Here is an 18,301-nt window from a genome sequence, read left to right as displayed (position 1 = left end):
TATTCTACTAGTAATGTGAGGACATTTTGTCTGGTCTTCTCACTTCAAAGGTGTGTTTTAGGTTATGACTTGGTTTGAAGGTTAGGCTCGGAGGATACTTGGGAGAGTCAGGGGCTGGAGGATGGATGAGCTCTCTGAAAGTCCTCACAAAGATAGAAGTACAAGGATGTGTGTGTGTATTCTGTGTTGGACTTACAGCAGGCGCTGTGTACAAACACTTCAGGTGTTAGAGGCAGTCCAAATCCTCATCTTCCATTTTAAACTTAAACTCAAACATCTTTCAATGTTCCAACCTGACGTTTGGAAATAAAAACCTCCAAAGATTTGATCCAAAGCAGTCGGGCAAACGGTCGAACATCTTTATTCGTGTGTGAAAATCTGACAGATTATTGCACCAGTAAAGAAAAGATGGGTCAGCAGCTTCCTGTCATAAATAGAATCTCTTCTCAATCAGTAACACCTTAATCTGCAAACATTTTCATACTTTACACTCGTCCTTTTTCCTGAAACCTTCTCGCATCTGTTGCTCTTTAATGCACAAACGTATATTTACATTATAAATATAATCAATACCTGACACCCGTTATTACAGTGTTTGATTAGATCCTCCAGTTTCAACACACACACACACACACACACACACACTCACACAAACACACACACCCTTTGGCGTTCCAGTAAAGGGGCGGAGCTTCTGTCAGAGAAGACGTGTTGGGGGTTCCAGTGCATAGGTTTGAATGTCAGTGGTGTGAATGACGGTGGCGCAGCGACAGGAACAGGAACAGGAAGTGCGTCCCTGCCCCTGATCTTCCCAGCAGTCGTCCCACAGACGGCATATGGCTTCTCTCTTCGGTACCAAGAAACGAAGCGCGGAAATAATTAATTTGAGCTTGTGAAAATGGACTCTAAAGACCCTCTGGGATGTTTGGGTCCACAGGTGAAACGTGTCACTGAACAGCTAAACTTTTATTTCTTTTCCCAAAAATCCTGACGGCTTAAACCACATAATCCAATACAGATGAAACAATAACCCGAGATAAACCAGGATTAGGGTCAAAACTGTAAAAATGACTTGATTGGATCAGTCTAGAGGTCCAGGTCTGAATATAGATCCAGAAGGAAAGTTCTGGAAATTCTGGAAACTTTAGCTTTTTGGGTTCTTCTCTTCCGTTGCTGGAGCAGAGTTCAGAGGTGTGGAGTGAAATCATGACGACGTTTCTGTTTCCGGCACTGTTGACGGGAACACCTACCGTGTTTATCAGAACATGCAGCGATGGGCGTCCGCTAGAGGGCGCTGGAGAGGCACATGAAGACCAGCACGTGTAAGAAGAACAGATAGAACAGGAAGAAATATCGAGAACGGGCGCGGCTCGTCAGCAGCCTGGAGAAATACAAGCTCCGCCCTCTGAGCCACCGCCTGCACGCCAACACTCCGCCTGTCACCTGCGGACAGAAACAGGAAAGAGTCAGGTGATGCTTACGGTGATGGAGGGACGGATGGACAGACGGACGCAGTACCTTCTGGGCCATCAGCGGCTGGCTGGGGTCCAGGCTGGCAGCCCCCCACTCCTCCTCCGTGTCCATGTCGATGCTGACATCTCTCTGGGCGTCTCTGGACAAACTGAAACCAAACACATTTGACCTATAAAACTACAGCTACTACAAATCCTCCCCGACAACGAATGAGCAAAGACCAGCTTAAATATATTACAGTTGCTGTTGCTATGGCGAAAGGCGACACAGGAGGTGAAACTTCCACTAAGACCATTACTATTATTTACCCGCTGGTACCAACTGTGCAGGTGGTTTGATGGTAATCGGAATCAGAACTTTCTTGGGTTCTGATTGGTCAGCATGACCTCATTAACGGCCAATTAATCACCTTTTCACTCGATCCTCAGACAGACGCAGAGCTTCTTCTGCCGACTCTCTCCTGACACGCTCATCAGCCAGACTCTGCTCAACCTCCAGCAGCCTGAAAACACACAGACACACACACACACACACATTACTATCACCATAAGATCAGACGGTAAATTAACTTATTAATTAGACCTTTCTTCACCTCTCTCTGAGCTGATTGGCTTCTGCTCTTTCCTCACCCACGGGGGTGTTGCTTCTCTCCTGGGGGGCTCCAGGTGCCACCTCAGCATATGCTGCCCCCTGGTGGCAACAAGACAGAAACTCCAGTTACACCTTAAACAAGGCATCATTCTCCACTTTAGACCAGCAGCAAAGAGAGGACCAGCAGAAGGTTTATAAGAATCCCGATTGGGGAGGGGGGGTGATCTACCTGGCTGTGACCTTGGACCTGACCTTCCAGCCACTGGCGGGTCTGTGTGTCCCTCAGAGTCTGAGAAACCACCCTCAGCTGAGATGTAACCGCGGCTTTCTCCTCTGCCGCCTGCTGCAGCTGTGAAACACATTCTATTTACACACTCGACATGCAGACCGACCCAAGACTTACTTTAACCTGATTAAAAAGGTGTTAAACCTCTGAAGGAAATCTGTCTTACAGCCAAGACTTTGACTCTGGCAGGATAAATGATTTCTCTCCAACAGGAAATCTAATCTCTTCTTGTGTTTGGACTGAAGCTGAACGTGTTTTTGGGGCTGATCCTGGTTCAGCTGCTTTCTTACCTTCTGGTTGAGCTGCTGGAAGTACTGGTCCCGCTGCTGGATCTCATACATGCAGCGCTGCAGGTTGGAGTGGAGCTGGACCCTCTCTGCCTGCAGCCGACCCACCAGCTCCTCGGACCCACTCCCACCTCCTGCAACCAGCTGTTCCTGTCATGTGACGAAAACAAGTGCATCAGAAATGTGCTTTTCTTGCACCACGTGTTGCAGGTTTCCAGCTGACCTGGGCCGTCCCAGTGTCCTTCACCTCCACGTCTGAAACGTCTCTGTCGGACGCTCCCAGACTTTGGCTCTTCTGTAGCGTCTGGACCGATTTCGTGTGTAGCCTCGTCTTCTGAAAATGAAGACGAGAAACGTCACTAACTGGTTTTTACAACAGCTTTCCAGAAAAAGGACTTAACCAGAAACAACATGACACCGGTAGCATTCCCATTAGAGGTCTTCACCAGTCCAGCTTGACCCGATCGGGTCTCTATTTATACCACCTGGAGCAACAGATCCTGAGTCACTTTGCACTGCAGTTCAACAAGTTAGCGCTGCTAAAGCGGAGCTGGTTTGGGACCCGTGTAGGCCTCTAACAGTCGATAGGACACGAGCCAAAACTGAAGCCAAAACCTCATAATTGGCCCCTGGTGGCTGGCTGCAGTACAGCTATTAACCCTCCTTCATTAGCTCCATGCTAGCAGCTCTGACCAGTACAAACCCACCGTGTTCATATCACCCTCACAATAATGCAACAAATAAGTCATTTTAACTGCAAAGCTATTTTGGCTTCATTTTTGGGCAGCAACAAGTTGGCGAACATCATCTCAAGGAGCCCAAAACTGCACGATCCCATGCAATCAAAGCAATGTCAAACAAAGAAAGTGGCCCCGCATGCCTGAGCAGAACTGGAGCAGAGATGCAGAACAAGCAGCCAAACAACACTCCAATCGCCGGCTGGCTCCACTTACCCTCGCTCTGGACGCCATTGACACCGATTCCTTCGCACCGTTTCACACCGGTGGAGGTCTCAACGTTTGAGCCCTGCCTGGTGTCGACAGCTCTTTTAGCCTTGCTCAACTCCTCCATTAGCCTGTCGCGCTCGTCCTGGAGGCTGCCCATGGACCTGGAGAAGGCTGCCAGCTGCCTGCTGTGGGCGGAGTTCTCCAGGACGGCCTGGGTCAGATCTCTTTCTTTCTCTGACAAGGCCTTGGACAGTTGATCCAGTAACTTGTTCAGCTCGGCGTGGGAGTCTTTGCTTTCTAGGGCGTTTATTTTGAGGAGCAGCACGTCCCTCTGCTTGGCCAGCATGGCGAGGTCAGAGGAGGCGTCCTGCAGGCTACGCTCAACCTTGTTCAACGCGGCTCGAGTTTCTCGGAGCTCTTCGTCGTATCTGTTCCTCAGCGTCTTGAAGTCCTCAATGAGCTGATCTCGGTCGTCCTGCAGAGCCGCCATCGCTTTGCACAGGGACTCGTTTTGGAGCCTCGTGTTCCTGCTCCGGGTGTCAGATTCCGACAGCTTCTGCTGGAGCTGGAGCTGATCTTTTGCCAGTTCCGCCGCCCTTTGTTCGGCCGTCTCCCGCTCACGTCTCATCCCCTCCACTTCGCGCCCAAATGCGTCTATCTGACTCTTGCCTTTGTCCTTGGCTTCAGCCGACATTTGCTTTTTCTCTTTCTCCAGCAGCTGGATCTGCTCCTGAAGCCCGTCCGTCAGGGTTCTCTGTGAGAGAAGGTTCTGCTGCAGGTGGCTGCACTCGGCTGCTTTCACTGCCACGGCGTCTTGCAGATCAGCGATGACTCTGCCTTCGTTTGTTGCGCTTCTCTGATTTCTTAGAGTTAGAATCTCCGCTTCCTGTGTCGCCACGCGGTCTTTGAGCTGGGAAATTTCAGCTGCCAGGGCGCCGCTCTCCTCGTCTCTGCGTTGGATCTCCAGCCGAGTCTCTCTGTGCCGTTTCTCAGCAGCAGCTTTCTGGTGTTCCAGGTTCCGGATCACGTCCTGCTGCTTTTGGAGCAGCACCTTCAGCTGGTTGTCCTTCAGGGACAGAACTTGATTCAGATCTTCTCTGTAGCGAGCCAGCTGTGCCCTGAGCATTGCGTTCTCAGAATTGAGATCATCCATTTGGTTCAACAGCTTCCGGATTTCCTGCTTCATGCCTTTGGAGACCAGGCGCTCCCCACTCGCGGCGCCGTCCTTTCCCCCCGTGGTTGCGAGAGTTCTTTGTTGTGAAATCAGTCGCTCCCGTTCGCTCTGTAAAGATGCCACTGACTCCTTGAACGACTCCATCTTGACCGCCGTGCTCTCTTTCCTGGGACGAGCGGTCCACCTGAACTTGTAAATGTCTGAGCTTGGCTTCCAGCCTCCTCAGCTCCTTCACAGCCGCTTCCCTCCGGTGGCCCAGTGACGCTAGCCTGTCCTCATACGCTGCTGCCTGGGAGCGATGATTAGCCTGGAGCTGTTGGATGTATCCTGACATCTGTCCATCTCTGCAGGACAGTAAGGAGGCGATTTCAGCGTCCTTGCTCTGGAGGAGCGTCTTCAGGTGCACCGTGATCCCCTCTAGTCTCTCCGAGTCAGCTTGCAGCCTGTCGTTCTGAGATCGTAACAGGAGCAGCTGAGCTTCGGCGTCCGCATTTATCTTCTCCGTGTGCTGCAGCTTCAGCTGCATTCGAGAAACCGCATCTTCTCCGTCAGACAGCTGCCGGTTTTGAACGTTTTTATCTTCTTCGAGTCTCTCAACATGATCGCTGAGGTCCTTGACCTGCGCGGCCATGAGCTCGGCGCTCTCAGACAGTTCGGCGTTGTCGGCGCTCAGGACGAACAGCTGCCTCTGTTGTGCCGCAGCAGCGACGGAGTACTCGTTGATGGTCCTCTCTAGTTTTAAATGAGTCACTCGCAGGTCGTTCATCTCCTTGTCTTTCACTCTCATGTCTTCGAGGAACCGTTTGATCACAAAACCCTGTTCGAGGAGCTGGTTGTCCTTCTCGTTCAAAGCCTTTTGGTAAAGGTGGTTCCAGAGGCTGGAGGCCTCTGCTCCTCCGGGGCTGGAGGACAAAGCAGACAGCTTGGCTTCATTCGTCTTCATGGCTCGTTTTAGAGCATTCATTTCTCCATCCTTAGAGTCCAACTGACGCTTCAGCTCATCAACTTTTTTACTTTCTCCATCCTTAGAGAGGATCAGCTCCTCGATCTGCTGCTGGAACACAAACTCTTTGTGAACGTGAGAGTCTGTCTTCTGCACCGGCTGGGTCTCCTGCAGGACCTGGTTGTCAGGCCTCCTGCTTGATTGGGAGACGTGTGAAGCCATCTGGTCCCTTTCGGACTCGACACTGAGGAGTTTTTCTTTGGCCTGTTGGAGGAGATCCCTCTGCACAGACAGCTCAGCTTCAGCTCGGCCACATTTCTGCTGTAAAGCCGACAGTTCTTCTGAGCTCTTCTTCAGTTCCCTTTTCAGCTCTTCTGCAACTGCCTGAGAGCTCTTTGAAGAGCTCTCCAGTTCTAAAATCACTTCCTGGTATCTGATGCAGTTCTGCTGCAGCTGATTGATCTCCTGATGCTTTTCCTTGAGTAGCTCTTGCAACTCTTTGTTCACGTTTTTGGAACCGTCGTTGCCTCTCTGGACCGTCTTGAGCTTCCCCTCGAACTCTCGCACTAACCTGAGCTGCTCTTCTTCTTTCTCTTGGCGAACTTGGTTGTTCATGTCTTTAGTTGCTGCCAGTTGAGAGCTCAACTCCATCTTTTGAGCTTGCAGAAGAGCGATGGACTCTGTTAGCTCATCGATCTTCTCAGAGTTTCTAAGGGCGACGGTTTCCAAATATTCGTTTTCATTTTTGACTTTGTCTGAAATCTCCTGGACATTTTCCAGCTCCTCCTGCAGGAGAGACTTGTCGTCCTCCAAGATTCTCACCTTCTCATTCAGGCTGACGGTCTCTTGGCTGTGCCCGCTGATGACGTCTCTGAGCTCTTGGATGACGACGTCCTTCTTTCCCAGCTGCAATTCGTGATCATTTTGCATCTTCTCAAGTTGCTGGCAAAGGCTTTGCTTCTCTTTCTGTAGCGAGTTGTTGACTTCCATCTGCGCACCAAGTTCTGATGTCTGGGTCTCCATCTGTGCCGTCAGTGAATTACTCAGGCCGAGTGCCTCGTCCAGTTTGAGCTGCACGCTGCTCGTGTATGTTTTTGATTCCGTGCTGGCTTTCTCCAAAGTGTAGGTAGCTTCTTCAAGCTTTGCTGCCATTTCCTTGTTTTCGGAATGTAACTCGGAGAGTTTCTCATCAAGTTCCTCTGAAGACGCTTTGAGTTTGCAGATCTCTGCCTCGAGCTGCCGGTTTCTGTCGGTCAGCTCAGACACCTCAGTTCTGTGGTTTTCTGTCAGCTCCGTCAGCTCTCTTCTAGTATTCCGGTTCTCCTCCTCCAACTCTTCGACCTTACACAGCTTTTCCTTTGAAAACTTGCGCATCTTCTCTTTGATTCCTTCCTGTTCTTCCTCCAGTTTCGCCACCTGCTTCTCCAGCACGTCCCTCTCAGCCTCTAGATGATGGGCCTTCTTGATGGCTTCCTGTCGGTCTCTCTTGGTAGCCTCCAAAACTTGCCTCATCTTTTCCATTTCGCTGCTGATGTTTTCATAGGACTGAAGAAGGGACTCGTACTCCTGTTTCAGTTCAGCGTGTTTTGATTTCCACTTTGACAGCTCGTCAGTCTGGGAGTCTTTGAGAGATTCAAGCTGACAGGAAAAGGCTTCTTTTTGCTGGGTGATGTTCTCTATGGTGAGTTTTAAGCTGTCACAGGCTGCCGACAGACTGTGATTATCACTGAGAAGCTGATCGACCTCACCTCTGAGCCTGTCCTTGTCTCTGCTCGCAGAAGACGCAGAGCTTTCCAGCTCCATATTTTGCCGTTTTATCTCCTCCAGAGCAGCTTCTAGAGATGAGAACTCCAGTTCTTTGGCTCGCTCTTTATCTGCCTGCCTTTTTATATCCTGCTTCAGTGCCGAATTCTCTTTTATTAGTTCTTTTCTGGAAAGTAACGCTGCTTGGAGCTTCCTAGTTAAAGCGGCAATTTTGCTTTGATTGTCTTGATCGTTTACTGTGCCGTTGTGCTGTGATCTCTGGAGCTCCGCAGCCTCGGTTTTCACCCGCTCCATCGACGCTTCGTGCGCTCCGATCTGCTGCTGGAGCTGCAGCTCCAGCGCAGCGATGAGCTCCTCCTTCTCTAAAGTTGGGCCTTCGACAAAAAGGCTTCTTCTCTTTCCTTGAGTTTGATCTGTAAGTTTTCGTGTCGCTGGCAGGAGAAACACGGCCCGTCCTGGTCATCTCGCCGAGTTTTACAAACCGCACACGTCTTGTCTTTGGCAAACTCTGCCAGTTTCTTGTTCGCTGAGCTTATTTCATCCTTCAGCTCACTGATTAATGCCGTGGCCTCAGCTTGTTCCCGTTTCAACACATCCAAACTTCTTTGTTTTTCAGCACACTGCAGTCGGGCCTCCTCCAGCGCTGCAGCTGTCTCCGTATGGTGCTGCAGCGCAGACTCGAGGAGGTTCAGCCGAGACTCCAAAGCGTCTTTTTCACTTATTAAAACGTGTTTCTCCTGCTGCACCCTCAGCTCGAAGGCTTTGAGCGCGTCCCGACGTTCCTCCGCCTGATCCGTTTTCTCCTTAATTTCAGCCTGAGCTTCCTCCAAGTGCTTCTCTGCAGTGAGAAGTTTTGATTTCAACGCTTCGGCTCCTTGTTCTCCGACTGTCAGAGCTTCATCTTTACTCGCCAGCTCCTCGTACATCTTTCCAATTTGAGACTTCAAGTTTTCGAGTTCCATTTGCAAATTTGGCAGCGACTGAGACTGAATCTCTCTCTCACCCATAGTTTTCTTTAAGTCTTGAAGACTTTTATCTCTCTCCTGCATGAGTTGTTTCAACGAAGCCAGCTCATCCTGATCGGATAAAGATGTTTTATTGAGTTCCTCCACTTCCTTAACCTTCTTCTCAAAGTTGAACTGAAGAGCATTCAGGTCATTTGTCTGCTGACGCTGCTGTTCTAGGAGGGCCTGGTATTCTTCTTTCAGCTCCGTCAACTCCTGCGTCAGTTTCTTCTCACGTTCGTGAGCTTTCTTCGTGGTCTCTTTGCGCGCTAACAGAGCAGCATGAACCTTTTTCTCCAGCTTTGTCTTTTCATGCGTCACCTGAGCGAGCTCTTTTTCCGCCTCCTCCACCGCAGCAGAAGCGGTGGAGGACGCGTTCTGGATTTCTTTTTGAAGCTGCTCTAATTTCTGCATCCAGTCTTTCCTTTCCTGTTCGGCAGCTGCGTCTTTCTCAGCGGCGCCGGCCTGCAGCTGCTCCAGCAGGAAGCTTTTCTCCGTCAGTGTTTGCAAAGTCTGTGATAAACGCTGTTCTTTCTCATTTAAGGTGGATTCCAATAATTGTTTTTCTGACTGGAGCCGTTCGCTTTGTGCTTTCTGTTCTGTTATCTGTCCCTCGGTCTCTAGATTTCCTTTTCTGAGATCAGAAATGTGCTGTTCGTGGCGCTCAGCAGCGGCTCGAGCTTGATCTGCTGCTTCCTTCAGCTGCTCCTGCAGACGTAAAACCTCGGCATTCTCCTCCGTTTGGGCCTCGTATTGTTCGACTTTTCTCAGCAGCTCCTTCCTGACCAGGAGAGCGGCCTGAAGCTTCCTCTTGGTCGCGTCTTTTTCTTTAGTCGCCGTGACCAGTTGACTTGTCAGTGCGTCTTTTTCCTGAATCAAGTCAGATTTTTGAGACGTTGCCGCCTCGAGTTCAGCCTGAAGACGTGAAAGCTGCTCGTGCAACTGCTGCGAAATCTCCTCGAACCTCTTTGCAGACGTTGCGTGCTCCTGCTCCAAGCTTTGCAGCTGCCCAACCACAGCGCTGTTTTCTTCTCGGGTTTTTATTCTTTCGTTTGCTGCGGATTCCATAACCTGAGCGATGGAGGCGTCCTTGTCCAGCAGCTGCTGGCTCAGATCAGCCAGAAGCAGCAGCTGCTGGCTGATCTGAATGTTCATACGACCGATTTGGTCGCCTTTTTCTCGCAGTTCAGAGTTTAAACACGAGAGTGTGACAGCAGCATCCTTTGCCCTCTCTACCTCGGCACTGAGCTGACTTTGGAGCTGTTCAACCTTTGTTTGCAGAAGAGCAGTCTGGTGATCTTTCTCATCGCTACATCGCTCTCCTTCGTGGAGCATTTGTTCTGTTCTTTTTAAGTGCGCAACAGTTTGATTTAAGTCACTATTCAGAGTATCGACTTCACCCTGATGGCTTGCTTCTAACCGTGTAATCATGTTCTGTAGAGACACCTGTTCGTCACTTAAAGCAGGTGACCTCTCACCTGGTGCACAAATGGAAAAACCTCTCTTCTGTAGAAGAGTGTGTAACTGGTGTTGTGCAGCATTTAGAGCCTCTTTTAAACGACTGTTTTCAAACTCCTTCTCCTGCACGGACGCCAACACCTTCTCTAGCTGAACCCTGGACACCGAGGCCTCCAGCTCTTTGGCACTCAGCTGATCTGAACCCTGCCTGATCGCCGAAGACGCCAGAGCCAGTTTCTCCTGCAAACCATCCAAGTCTTGCTTCAAAGCATCAACTTTAATGTCTTTGGATTTCATTTCATTTTCAACACTTTTCAATTGTTCTACAAGTAGATTCTTTTCCTGTTTCTCTCTGTCCAGAACAAACAGCCACTCTCTCTCAGAGTCCTGCAGAACTTGCTCTACCTTTTGAAGATTTTCTTTTAACTGACAAAGCTCTTGATCTTGGACACTAACCTTGGTTTGGATGCCATCTCTCTCTGACGTCACTCTCTCCATCATTTCTTTCAAGCTGCTGCACTCTTCCTCCATTTGAAGCCGCATTTGATGGCATCTATTCTCCAGCTCTTTCTTCTCTGCCAGGGATTTGCTAAATTCCTCTTTCAAATGTGCATTTTCACAGCTGACGGCAGTTAGAAGCTTCCGGTTCTCTTCTTTGGATAAAGCGATCTCCTCTTTTAACCTCTGATTTACTTCCTCAAGCTTCTGCATCTCTGAAACCAGCTGAGATGTGTTTTTGTTCTGCAAGCTGTACTGACTATTGATAGCATGAAGAGCCATTTCTCTCTGCTCCAGGTTCTCTGTCAGAACATTCAACTGTGTAGCAACCTGAAGATACTGGGATTTGAGCTTTTCTATTTCAACAGTCAGCAGGGAGACATTTGCTTGGTGAGAGACCAAAGCTTCATCCTTTTCCTTTGAAAGCTTTGCGTTCAGGTCTTCTGCTTCCTCCAGTTTCTGACAGACTGCAGAGAGCTCACTCCTCAGTGTTTCTGTGGTGCTGCTTGCCCTTTCGCGTTGCCTAGCTGAGTCATCCAGCAGCTTCTGGAGGCCGGACACCTCATCCATCCTTTGGGATAGCTGTCGTCTAGCATCTTGCAGCTCCTCTAAGTTGGCTGCGTATTTCTCTCTTAGGTTGTTGAAGGCACTTTGTGTTTCTTCTGCAGACTTCTTAAGGTGTTCAGAGTCTGTGGAAAGCGAGTGAAGTTGACTCTGCAGCTGCGACACCAACTCTGCGCTTTCCGTGAACTGAGTTTTGAAGAGCAACGCCTCATCTGCTCTTCTCTGAACGTCCTGAAGGCATTTAAATTGGTCCGAGAGGGCCACATCCTTCTGCCCCAGAACCCGTTTTAGATCTTCCACTTCCGATGTCTGGGCTTGGAGGGTGTTATTGAGCTTTTCGACGGACTCTTCCAGGTGGAAAACTTTTTCTTTCAGGCTGCTGCACTCGACCTCCTTGGCCTGTAGATTTGTCCCGAGTGTTTGATCGGCAGCAGCAGACTGACTTTGCCATTCGAGGCTCAACTCTTCTTTCTGCTTCAGACTGTGTTGCAGAGTGGACACTTCTAAACCCGAACTGTCTACTTGATCTCTGAGCCTGCAGACAGAATCCTCGAGGTCGATATTTTTGCACTTTGACCAACAGCGTCATCAGTCTTCTGCTTCAGCATCTTGTCCAGCTCAGCCATGGAGTCATTAAGCTGCTGGACCAAAGTATCCTTTTGTCGCAGGGCTTCATCTTTCTCTTGCAGGATCCCCTGCAGCCTCTCCAGGCCCGAACATTCCGTTTTCAGGCGTGTCACTTCCTCCTGTGACCTGGCCAGCGCTGTCACAGTTTTCTGTAGCTCCGATTTGAATGCTGCACTCTGCTCCTTCAGAGCCTGAGCGTCATCAGTTAAATCCGTCGCCTCTGCGTTCCTCTGCTCCAGCTCTCGTGTTAGCAGACGGTGTTCATCTGCCAGTTTCTGAACTCTGACCTCCATCTCTCGTGCTCTTTCGTTGGCCTCGCCCAGCTGACTGCTGAGCAAAACCACAGACTGGGTTTGTTTATTCAGTTCGTCTCTGCTCATCTGAAACTCTTCCTCTCTTTGTTGTAGCTGCAGTTTTGCCTCAGCACAGTCTCCCCTCACAGTCTCCAACTCAGCCTGCAGCTGAGACACGACACTTTTCTCTCGGCTAATTTCCCTCTGATAAACCTGCCGCTCCTCTGCTCCCTGCTGAATCAGAGCATCTTTCTCCATAATCCCTGACCTGAGGACAGACTCCTGTTCCTGAAGCACCCGGATGGCATCATGAAGTTGCAAAAGCTCATTTTGCTTATCTTCCAGCTGAGACCGCTGCTCCAACGCTGTTTGTTCCTTCTGAGTAAACATCTCTGTGAGTTCAGCGACCTGTTTTTTCAAGCCATCGGCTTCTTCCCTCAGATTCTGGAGCCATCCTTCTTTTTCCTTCAAGACTTTTGAGAGAGCTTCACATTCGTTTGTTTTCTGTAACAAACCCGCAGAGTTCGACTGTTCACTCTCCTGAAGAACCTTTTTGAATCCGTCTGCTGCGGTTGCAAGCTCCTCCTTTTCCTTCAACAACCTATCAATTGCTTGCCTGTCCTCTGAGATCTTCTTTTCAAGCCCAGAAAGAAGTTCTTGAAGTGAGCTTTTGTCAGCATTCAGCTCAGAAACCGCCTTCTCCTTCTGTGCCAACTCCTCCTGTAATCTCTGATTATTTTCTGTCAGGATGTTCACTGTAGCACTGAAGCTGCTGTTCTGCTCAAGAGCTTTCTCCAGCTGTCCATTAAGGTCCAAGAGAACCTGTGAATGATGAGCAAGCTCCTTTTCTTTCGATTCACAGGCAGCGCGGAGCTGGTGGTTTTCCTCCGTCGCTGCCTGAATGTGGCTCTGCAGTTTCACCACCTCCCCCCGTCTCAGCTCAGCATCAGATTCCAGCTCTCTGGCATTTCCCTCCAGGACGCCGATCTGTTCAGTCAAACTCTTGATGGTCTCGTTTGTGACATTCAGCTCCTCTTTGTTTTTTGGCACTGGTGTTTGACATTTCTTAACGTCTCTTCTCCGTTTTTTATCTGCTGGCACACCTGTGAGTGTTGCTCTCGAAGCGACTCGGCTTCTGCTTGCAGACTGCAAACAGTGATTTTGTGATTACTAGCTTCACTCTTCAAACACTGGTTCTCTTTCCAAACTTCCTCCTTCTCCCTGAGCTGACTCTTCAGGCTGCTTTCCTCTTCCTGAAGCTGCATTAGCCGTTTCTGCTGGGCTTCCATTGTCATTTGGAGGTTTCCGAGAGTCCCGTCTTTTCCCGCCACGTCACTCTGCAGCTGATCCACCTTGGAAGTCAGCTCTGCACGCGCCCCTGTAGCTGTGCCACCTTCTCCCCCTCCTCCCTGAGGGAGCGCTGCAGCCGATTGCATTCATTTGTTTTTTCCAGCAGGATTTCCGAACTGGAGTGCGAGCTTTGCTCCATGACTCTGCTCAGCTCACTATTCTGAAGAGTCAGCTCCTCTTTGTCCTTCTGCAGCGCTTCGATGACGGTGCTGTTTTGTGAAACCTGTCTTTCCAACACAGAAACTTCGTCTCGCAAAGATTCTTTTTCACATCTAAGTTCTGAAATTGTGATTTGACTATCACTTAACTCCTGTTGGAGTCTTGCTGCCTCTGCTGAAAGCTGCTGTACCTGATTCTGATAGGAAGCATTAGAGTCAAGGGCAGATGTGACCTGCTCCTTCAGCTGATGGACATTCTGTTTCTGCATCTCAAACTCCCCAGTCAGAGCCTCCAGGTTTTCTTGCAGCTGCTTTTTCTCGTTTTTCAAGCTGTTTAAAAGGTTTTGGAGGTTGGAAATGTTTTCAGATTTGCTTTGAAGGTCGCTGCTCATCTTCTCCCTTTCTGAATCCCTTGTTTTTAATGCATCCTCGAATCTCTGCCTCTCCTCCTCCACCTGGGCCCCAGCTTCTTTCAACTGGATTTCCAGTGATGCTATGATTTGCTTTTCTCTTTCATTTCCCCTCTAATGATGTCTTCAGTGCGTGTTTGCTCCTCTAACTGCTGGGACACCACATGCATTTCATTTCTGTATTTTTCCACCTGGGAACAAAGTCTGTTTTGCTCATCTTTAGAAGATTTGAGCTCTTTCTCAAATGACTGTTCTTTATTACTGAACTGCTGCTGGAGCTCTAAAGCCTCCTGGAGCTTCTGGGCAGATGACATCAGCTGTTCCTTCAGGGACGCGATGTGCATTTCACATTCAGAGAGATGATGACAATGACTCTGCAGCTGTTTCTGAATCTCCCCCCGAAGCTCCTGGATAGCCTTCTTGTCGTCGTCAGCTTGCTTCACCAATGTTTCAACTTCAGCTGTTTTTGAGTCTCTGAGGTCTCTGGCCTTCAGCAGCTCCATCTCAGTGTCCTTCAGGTTCTCCATCAACTCAGTGATCTTGCTTTCCAGGGTCCGCTGGTCCGAGTTCTGCGACTCCCTCAGGATACTGACCTCCCGTTCAGCCTTACTCAGAGCATTTTCTACTTGAATCAGGTTGTCCTCTTTCATTTTAAGGTCTTGTTTTAGTGCGATGAGCTGCTCTGTATATTCTGAGATGTTCCCAGAAAGAACAGATATCTCTTTGTCCTTTTCCAGCAGGACATCTTTAAGACTGTCTATCTCCCTCTCACAGCTTTGAAGGTCATGAATGAGCTGGGCTCGCTCTTCCAAGTAGGCAGTGTTTAGTTTGTCCAGCTCCTCGTTTGTCTGATCCACTTCTGTTTGCAGTGTGTCTATGGTGACTTCCTGCTTCTGTGTCTGAGAAAGGAAGATGAAATACAATGCTGGTGAATTGACTGTGATGAGACAGCAAGTTTTGTTTTGACCTGTGATGACAGGAACGCACCTTCTCCTTCAGCAGACTCAGCTTCTGCGTGAGGTCGGCTACTTCTGATTTTAACTCGCCACATTGTTTTTCTGAGCCGCTGCATTTCTGAGAGATGTTCTCAAGCTGGACAGAAAAAAACAAAACAACAAAGTATTAGTAAATGTTGACATGGAACTCACAAAAAAACAGCACACTTACAGATTGCTCAGTCTGAAGGAGCTTGTCCGACACCTCTTTGAACTGGGTTTCTTTTAGGCTCAGAGACTCTCGGAGGCTGCTGACTAGCTCCAGTTTCTCAGATGTTTTGGCCAACGTGTTTTCCTTCTCCACGAGGGAACTTTCCAGCGACTCCTGCATGTCACTCAGCCTGAAGGAACCAATTAAACAGCGAGTTTAATTACGACTTCTACATAATGAGAAATGAAAGGCAGTTACTTTAAAAGGCAACAACCATCTGTGTGTGGGAGGAACAGGCAGATGCCTCCAGTTGTTTAATGACAATGTAATTTGTGTTCTTTTTCTGTTGGATTGCATAAACACGAGGGATCGGGCGACATCTGACTGGGATCGTGACAGAGTTTAAAAGCATTTTCCTGCTACTTGACATGAAAATTTGATCAAAATTCTCAAGTGATAAAAAGACAATAAAAAAACATGAATAATGGAAATTGGGAGAAGCAAGCACCATCTATAATTTATCATATATTTGAGTATACACTTCGGAAATGTGCTACAAATTTAAAAATCAGGAAGTAAAAACTAAGTAAACTATCTAAAACTAACCTGACAGGACTATTAAAAGCTCAAAAGTGTTTTTTAGATGGAGCATAAATAAATCATCAGGTGTATGAGATGAGAGAAATGATGGATAACGGCCTCTTGCCCAAAGGCATCTGGGATTGGCTCCAGCCCCACTGTGACCCCCGTAAGGGAGAAGCAATAGAAAAGGACGGAGGGATGAAGGTACCCTTGGAGCTGCTCATTGAGGCTGGTCACCAGCAGCTGATGTTTCTCTGCGTCTCTGCTCTGCTGATGTCGAACGCTGGCAAGTTGGCTCTGCAGTTTCTCTAACTCATTCTGTCATTGCAGAGAAACAGACCAATGTGCAGGGATTAGACTCTTAAACAACAAGACAACGACAACCTGCCCACAGACAGAGACAGACAGATGGGATTTATCAGTGCTGTTGTCGAAATCACCGTCAGAACATCAGAAACTCCGTCACCATCCTGACAAGGACCGTTTGTCTACACGACCAGTGAGTATTAACATGCACACCACTCTGTTAGCCGGCACCGCCAGAGACTGTGCTCTCCAGCGCACACAAACACACACACAGACCCAACACACCTGAGAGACCCAAAACGGCTGCTCATCTTCATCTACATCAAACGTCACCTGTGTTAGAAGGCTTTGTTACAACATCCTTCTCCTCGGGAGGGGAAACATGCAAGTCGCTCATCATACGCATCAGTAAGTTTGTTATATTTCCAGACTGAGGGGGAAGATTGCATGAAAGCTGCCCCGGACAAGCCCTGGAAGGTTACCTGTAAAGTCTCAACACGAGCCTGAAGCTGCAAGCGGTCCTCCAGGTCTTGGCAGCGCTCCTCCAGGCTTAGAATCTGCTCCTGCAGTTGATTCCTTTCGAGCTCCAGCTCCTCCACAACAGACCTCAAACCATCTGGGCTCCCCGTGAGACAAAGAGGCATTAGAGAGACAGCTCCGACTTTCTCAGGATCTTTTATGAACACATCAAACTTCTAATCAGTCACTATTAACGGGGATTTCCTGCACAGATGTTTTGCAGTAAAAAGCCCACGTGGGAATCGATTCTATCTCCTATTAGTTGTCAGAATAAACAGCAAAGGTTTGAGAAGAAAGCAGAAGATGCAGAGCAGGAGTCCCCATCAGAATCAAAGGGACTTTTATGGATTTCCTGTTCTGCGCACATTCATCCGCACAGAGTCAGTGGAAGGAAGCTACAAGGAGCTATTTAAATACCGTTTTCACGTATTCAACATTAACTAGCAGCAGTGGAAGGGCTGTGAATATGAAGGAAGTGAAGACTCTACACCCACTCTTAAAAAGCACACTGGCAGGTTCGCTTTGAAGAATTAAGCTTTACAGAACTACTTTGTCAAGACAATCATCTAGCGTATTTTCGGGTTTCGCTACAACCAAAGGCTGAAGACAAAGAAGGCGCAATAAAAGGAAAAGGAAAGAATAGAGCATGCCAAGAGCGGAAATAAAATAAATGAACTTACCACAGATTGCTCACACATTTACATGATGACAAAAATATTCTGAGGCATAACCCCAACAAACACTAGCCAGCTTCAACCAGCATGCACATGTCCAAAGAAAATACTGAAAACTGGTGGAAAAGCATGTCAATGAAGGATGGAACTCTGGTCTTCAGTTATTTTAGCAGGCAATATTGTTAACCTGGCTGATTTCCCAGGTTGGAGAAAGGCCCAACGCGGACCACTCAGAAGTGACACGGACACGCCGGGTTAGATTAAACATTACAACAACAGATCAACAGCCACAACTTAACACGTCTGTTATGGGGAAAATAAATTTCCTGAATGTGGAGATGACAGCGTGCATGCCGGCTTGAACCGTCTAGAGGGTGTCACACCTGTGTCAGGAGTACTGTGCTCAGGCCACCAACCTCCCATGTTCTCTCCCTCCATCGGGGTGGTGCTCTCAGAGGTGCTCCGAGGGTCCTGGAACTGAGACTGCCCGTCAAACTCAAAGTCCTCCTGGAGGTCACACAGACGGAGGTTTAGCGTGGACAAAAAGCTCAATTTAAGCTTTCAACACGGAAAAGAAAACTATTGCTTTAAAGAGATAAAGGCATCCTGAGAGACTGGACTCTGCTTACTCCGATAACCCCACAGAGGAAACAGTAGAACAGGGAGAACTTATTGAGTTCAATTCCAGTTTTGGGGATCTGTCTCATTGGCAAGAGCCACAAGGAAACATCAACCTATTGGCACATCAATTATGATCTCACAAGATCCCAGTCGAGAACTAGTCCTATCAGTTATAGCATATAAACAAGAGAATTATAGCCAACACCAAGTTTTTATTATGTCATTGATATTTCCTGACGTCCTCTAATTGGCACTTTGAAATTTTGTCTCTTCCATTGTTTTATTGTATGACTTGGTGTCCCTCTCCTGTAATGGGAGGTTTAGTTACAGACTGCCTTATTGTGCTTCGTGCCTCATAATTTACAACAGATGTCTAACAAAAGAGCTGATATTCAACAATGGCAACAAAAACAACCCATTACAAAGAAAATGGCTTAAAAAGAAAAATCTACAAATCTATTTACTAATTGTTCTGAAGGTCACTGAAATGATGGCCGACATTTAAGGCAGATCCACAATACTTCATGAGCTTTACCATCTACAGGTAGACCACATGTACGTGCCTGTACTGGGGACCACCCACCTGTAGGCTTCGTTGGGACGGAGCTGCCGGCTTCTTGGCCCTG

The 18,301-nt window shown here is 48.4% G+C and overlaps 2 protein-coding genes across 2 annotated transcripts; both read right to left on the bottom strand.

The window, feature by feature from the left end:
* Positions 1-345: 345 nt before the first annotated feature.
* Positions 346-4,909, bottom strand: LOC115251992 (golgin subfamily B member 1-like). Its single transcript, XM_029846082.1, has 9 exons — positions 3,529-4,909; positions 2,861-2,971; positions 2,641-2,787; positions 2,294-2,413; positions 2,066-2,163; positions 1,883-1,975; positions 1,519-1,621; positions 1,251-1,443; positions 346-847 (listed from the first exon to the last, which is right to left on the bottom strand). The coding sequence occupies exons 1-8, from the start codon at positions 4,900-4,902 to the stop codon at positions 1,285-1,287; spliced, it is 2,205 nt and encodes a 734-aa protein (XP_029701942.1). The 5' UTR covers positions 4,903-4,909; the 3' UTR covers positions 346-847; positions 1,251-1,284.
* LOC115251991 (centromere protein F-like) lies at positions 4,910-18,293 on the bottom strand (the record flags this gene model as incomplete). The annotated part of the gene is made up of 13 exons (XM_029846081.1): positions 18,259-18,293; positions 17,438-17,561; positions 16,344-16,477; positions 16,147-16,194; positions 15,764-15,873; positions 14,995-15,163; positions 14,815-14,919; positions 13,912-14,726; positions 13,609-13,747; positions 13,416-13,482; positions 11,637-12,958; positions 7,855-11,559; positions 4,910-7,822 (listed from the first exon to the last, which is right to left on the bottom strand). Coding segments are annotated over exons 2-13 (9,582 nt in total), but the record flags the coding sequence as incomplete, so codon positions are not given.
* Positions 18,294-18,301: the final 8 nt, after the last annotated feature.

The sequence above is a fragment of the Takifugu rubripes genome, chromosome 13 (assembly GCF_901000725.2).
Source record: "Takifugu rubripes chromosome 13, fTakRub1.2, whole genome shotgun sequence".
Taxonomy (NCBI): domain Eukaryota; kingdom Metazoa; phylum Chordata; class Actinopteri; order Tetraodontiformes; family Tetraodontidae; genus Takifugu; species Takifugu rubripes.
Note: the sequence above shows the minus strand (reverse complement) of the source record. Positions and strands in the feature narration are given on the sequence as shown.